Raw genomic sequence first — 5898 nt, 5'->3', positions numbered from 1 at the left:
GATCCTCAGATCTCAGCCTCCTGAGTAGCTAGGATTACAGGCTTGAGCCACAAGCACCCAGCTCAGGTTATTTTCTTTATAATTCTTGTAATTCTTAAAAATTTGAGCTGGGATATAGTTCAGTGGCAAAGTGCTTGTCTAGCAAGTGAAATGTCCTGGGTTCAATCCCCAGTACAAAAAGAGAAAAGAAAAAAGGTACAGTTAAAAATTATTTGGCTTTTATTTTCTTTTGACTCTGATCTAAAGGCAATTTTGTAGCACATCATGAAGAACTGAAACCCAGCTGACCTATATTGAATAATCTTGAAATCCTTTTCTGTTTTCAAAGACAATATCAAAGCATCTCTCAAATTTCTATTTTATTTATAATTATTTCATCCTTTAGACTCCTACAAAATATCAATTTACATCTCTGTAGCATACAGATGTTGATGCTTGGGGGAGGTATTAAAGTAAAAGAACTAAGTTCCCTGTCTGATCTGGCACAAATTGAGTAAGGGATAGCAACAAAGGGTTAGATGCAAAGAAGGAGAGTTAGTTCTACACAAACAGGAATACAAAGACAGCATTAGCCATAAAATTCACAAAATTATGGCACAGGGGCAATAAACTAATATTATATAAGTCTCCAAGATAGAGATTACTTAACTGAACCACTGGGTGACAAGATAAGTTAGCTAAATATTGTTTCTGATTGCTTTGGTATCCAGGTTTCTAAATGAGATTAATGTTTGAATCAGTAGGCTGTATAAAATGGATTGCCTGCCCCACTACAGTTGATCTTTATCCGATCTGTTGAAGATCTGAAGAGAACACAAAAATGACTGAATAATAAACAATTGTATTTCTCTTATGGCTTGACTGTCTTCAAGTGGAGGCAATCACACTTTTCTCCCTCACTAGACTGCGCATGTTTGTATTAGACACCTTAATGGTTTTAGATCCCATTGCCAATCTGGTGAAGCTTAAGGACCTCCCTCTCAGAATTAGGTTTTGTCTGTATATTACATATTATATATGTTTACAAAGAAAATTGGCTGCACTGAATTATACTTACTAAAATCTTAGAAACGTTATTTACGTATTAAATAATAAAAGCCAGTGGCTGATATAAATACCATACTTTTAAAGTACTAGTGACGATAAACAATATTTTGAAATTGTGTTACAACATAAATTTGATGTGGTAATTCCTGTAATGTATCTTGGTGACAAAGCCACAGGTCCATTTAATACTACTGTAGTTTACTGCCTACAGATAACTGGAGTTGTTAAAACATAGTTTAAATCTTAGTTAGATTTAGTTTAACTTTTTATATAAAGATAAAGATATAATGTTTCCTCAATTCATGGTCATAGAATCCTTGAATTCTATACTGGAATACCTGTAGAGTCTTCTTTCATATCATTCTGTCTTTCTTCTACAGTCCATACTATTAGCTAGTAAAGCAGGTCATCAAAAATACTTGCAGAACTCAGTTATCATGAGGATCTGATGAGTCAGAGTTAAGCTATTCTGAACTGAATTCAAGTTGTATTTAAACTCATAGTAAAAGGAGGGAGAATCAGAAGAGTTTAGATGGTAAAAGGCAACAGAAAATTACACTATCTGACCAATATGGTTAATCTGGGCTGTACTGCCTCACCTATTTCTTTATCTTAAACCTTGATAACTATGATCAAAATTGCTGGGACCATCTTAACTTCTATATTGAGCAAATGTTCACTTCTAGACTTAGGATAGTTTTCTCATGAAACAAAGTTTGTTCAATAGCAAAAGTTTCAGTAATAAAAAGCTTTACATTGTCTCAAGCTGGACTTTGCAGAATCCAATTCTGAGATGTACACTAGTGTGCAAGTGATTTATAGGAAGTACTCTCGGGGAAAATCTGTAAAGGAGCAAAGGAGGTAGGAAAGGAAAGGGGATGGGCCAAGCAAGGTTATGTTCTTTAGGTCCAGCCTCAGTATGATACCGTAGGATGCTCTGGAGTGAAAGTTGCATTGCAGAAAATGCTGTCTTGGGACAAGTGGTTTTTCTGTTAGTCATTGTTTTTGTGCTATCCAGATTAGAGTTTCATTTATCTGTCACTTATGGCTCTCTAATTCTGTGGGAAATTCCTGTGAGATTTTCCCTTAATAAAGTAGAAAGTATAAGTCCTTTAGAAGTATAAGTCCTTTAGAAGTAAAGCATATGAAACTAGGAAATAAGAACACAGATCCAACAAAGGGACCCCAGAGTATCTAAACAAAGCACTGTTAGTGTCTAGTGCACAAGGAAACAGCCAACAACAGGGATCATGATCATAACAAGAGCTTTCCAAGTGCTTATGTTTGTCTTTATAATATAAGCTTTAATCCTGACAACAAACTTATTCGGTAGCTAATATTGTGATTTCTATTTTGTCAAATAAGGAAACTAGGTTCATCTATGAAAACATCTCTCAAGTGTCTCATGGTACATCTAAGATTTGAATTGTGGGTTATGATTCAACAGTTTGTACTCTAAACATCATGCCACCCACGGTGGCATGATTTCTCAAACTACAAAGAGTAACCGGGCCTGAGTCATCTAGCTTGCTCTCTTATCCTGGGGACTCAGGACAAAATGAAACTATACCTAATACATTTATGCTCAGTAAATAATAGCCATGGTGTTATGAAATGAGGGGAAAACCATAGCTTTAAATAAAAAAAATAAATAAATAAAAATGTGAATTTTCCTATGAAAGGCTCTCTTGGGGATTTTTTTAAGAGTCTTTCTTCTGTTATTCTCAAAAAGAGATCTAAAATCCAAGAAATTATTATTGTCATTGTTTTTAACATCTCTGTTGTTTACTATACAACTTGATTGAATACCATTATAGCAAATAAAAAGACAGAAAAATAGAACAGGAAAGGAAATTGGGAATATAACAGAATATTTCTAAAAAGTTAATGCAAATGACAGAAGCAAATATTCTGAACAAATCCTATTTACTACTTTTCAATGCTTTTTGAGATCTGGTTATTAAATTATTTCTCCCTAAAGAGAGTGCTTTTCAATTTCCCTTGGAATGTCATCAATAAGTAGCTAATATACAATTGCCCTTAAACAATGTAACTTTTTGTGGTGCATTAGAAAATTCAGTAACTTTCATGATTGGACTAGTAATGCAAAATTTTAAAATGATTCTTTAAAATGATTTGTTTGTCGTTACATAAATTCTAGGCACATAAAATACCACAATTTTTTTTTTTGGTTAGTTGTGGGTCTTGAACCGGCCTGGGCGCTGTCCCTGTGCTCTTCAGTTCAAGGCTAGCGCTCTACTGCTTGAACCACAGCACCACTTCCGGTTTTCTGGTGGTTTTTGGAGACAAGGGGCTGGCTTTGAACTGCGATCCTCAGATCTCAGTCTCCTGAGTAGCTAGGATTACAGGCATGAGCCACTGGCACCTGGCTTAAATTCCACAATTTTAATACAAATTTTTGTTTCTTCAAAACTTGGCTAAATGTGTAGCAAAAGTAGAAATAAAGCCTCTAGGATATATTTCAATGTAGTTCCAGTTCTAAGGGTCCTAGTTGAGGTGCACTGAGTATTTTTGCAACATAAGATAATATTATGAAAATGTTTTTCCTCAAGCAAATAGAAGATTCATGGGCTGGTAATATGGCTCAGTAGTAGAGTGCATACTAATTATGTATGAGGCCTAGATATAATTTCCAGACTCCCCTCCCTTCAATTTTTAAAAATTAAAGACTACACATGAGCTTCAGACTATAGTTTGGGAAGTTTTAGAAGACACAAGAGCTCCACATTACACAGTTACAGTGACCAAGGGGGTAACATTCTTTATATTTATTTATGTGTATCCTATCTTTGGGGACAAAATGTACTATACGAATACATTTTAAAGCTGAATAGTACAGGCGGTGCAGGCAGCAACCAATCAGAATAATGATGTAGTAATTCAGAGCAGATCATGCAGCCAATCAGCATGGATACTGGCTGAAACATGGGTGAGATCATACTCAAGGAGCCAGATAAATGTAAGTACTGTACAACGTCAATGTGAATCTCAACTTTGCCCATGACACTCATATTTCTTAAATATACTACAACCTTCCAATAGTTCCTTAGGCTGTGGAACAAGCCTTTAAAATGGGACTTGGGGGAACAGTCTAGATCTAAACTATAATAATTAACTTTCTCTAAGTCACACAGTTAATATGTGCCTGGGTTGGGACTCAAACATAGGTAGTCCTCAAGTACTACTTATGATATTGTTAGGAAATGAGTTTTTTTCCCTCAATATCCTATTACTAGTTCAAATCCATCCTCTTAATTGGCTAAATGATATAGTAATAACAATATTTTCTAATACTTACAATACATCTGAAAAGTGATAATAATCCCAGACCAACATCTTGTCTCCAGTGTAGTTGAGTTTATCATATTTCTGATCTAAATTGTTTAAAACAAGCTGAAAGCAGTTAAGGAGGGCAAAAACAATAAAATAATATTACCTTATTCTCTTGTCTTCTACTTTTTTCAAATATTCATCTCTCTTTAAGACTCCCAGGATCATTTCCTTCTCATGATCTAATAAAAATGACAGATTGATGAACTCCGAGTTCGTAGACATGATACTTCAGCAGCAGCTCTGAAGAGCAGTGGTTGAATCTTCCAGAAGATAAATTGATCTGTATAAATGTTAAGGTTTCCAATGCAAACCCCAAGTCACTTAGATGTTATGTTAAAAGTGGTTTTTATAAGGTGTCTGTAGAATTGCTGACAATGGCTAGGTTTTCTTTCAGGCTAAACAGAAAATAGGCTTTCTTGGGAGTGCATTCCAAGAAAGTCATTATTGTTTTAACTGATAAAGGTCTTGGAAGTCTTTGCTGTGGTGTACAGTCAAGCAGCAGGTGGGTTTCACTAATGATGGTCAACTTCAATCATTCAAATCTCCAGGGAAGGAATCACATTCCCTGGGAGTGAATGTAGAAAACACTGAAAGGTAGAAAAAGCAAAAGAGAGAAAAAACTAATTAGGCGATTTTTCCCACCTCACTTGTAAAACTACCTAGCTTTTTTTTTTTTAATACTGAAGCACCTAATTTAGAAAAAATACCCAAAATTTAAATCAGTAAACATGTACTTGTTTTATGTTTTTCTTACTACAAAGTGATACTTACATTGAAGTGAGTCCAGATTCTCTGGGTAAATCTTATTTCCTCCATTATAATTAAATACAGCTGCCAGCCAGATTCCATCACCTTTCTAGCAATTGAAGGGTCATCATTTTGGAACCCTCTATCTCTCCTTCCCTACAGCATAAATGTAAATGCTAGGGAATCAATTATGAACTAGTGGCATAGGTATCAACTTACACCCCTAAAAATGCTAAATGCAAAAAGTTACAGAAAAATTCATACAGAATGACCATAATATATGAAAGATATAACTTGTAAAATATATTTATGAATACATATACTTATTCATGGAAGACTTAGGTCATGATTGCCTATAGGGGAACAGAGAGCCATATAATCAGAGAGGAGAACATAAGGGCTTCATATATGTGGGGTAATAATTTACTCTTAAAAAGGTGTTTATATCCCATGATTTATGTTGTTGTTTCTGAATTATTTTAGGTATTATAGACAACAGTACCCTGTCACCTGAAGTTTTACTTTGTAGTTTCAGTTACCTACAATCAACTTTAGTCTAAAAATATTAAATAGAAACCCCAGAAAAAAACTTGTGAGTTTTAAATTACTTATCCTTCTAAGTAATGTGATAAAATCTTGTGGCATTCTATTTTATCCTATATGGAACTTCTGCCTCTGTTCAGTGTATTCACACTGTATAGACTACCCACCAATTACTCATTTTTTAGCCATCTTATTTTTGCATAGTAC

At 34.5% G+C, this 5898-nt stretch overlaps 1 protein-coding gene across 1 annotated transcript in view; it reads right to left on the bottom strand.

Annotated features, from left to right (window-relative positions):
* Nucleotides 1–4623, bottom strand: part of Sytl5 (synaptotagmin-like 5) — a 92238-nt gene extending 87615 nt beyond the window's left edge. Inside the window, exon 1 of the mRNA XM_013026733.1 lies at nt 4505–4623. Coding sequence (XP_012882187.1) covers nt 4505–4623 — 119 coding nt within the window. The remainder of the gene's footprint in view (nt 1–4504) is intronic.
* Between the last annotated feature and the right edge of the window lie 1275 nt (nt 4624–5898).

This window comes from Dipodomys ordii, unplaced genomic scaffold (genome assembly GCF_000151885.1).
Source record: "Dipodomys ordii isolate 6190 unplaced genomic scaffold, Dord_2.0 Scaffold96, whole genome shotgun sequence".
Lineage (NCBI taxonomy): Eukaryota > Metazoa > Chordata > Mammalia > Rodentia > Heteromyidae > Dipodomys > Dipodomys ordii.
The sequence above is the reverse complement of the archived record's forward strand: the minus strand, read 5'-3'. Positions and strand labels throughout refer to the sequence as shown.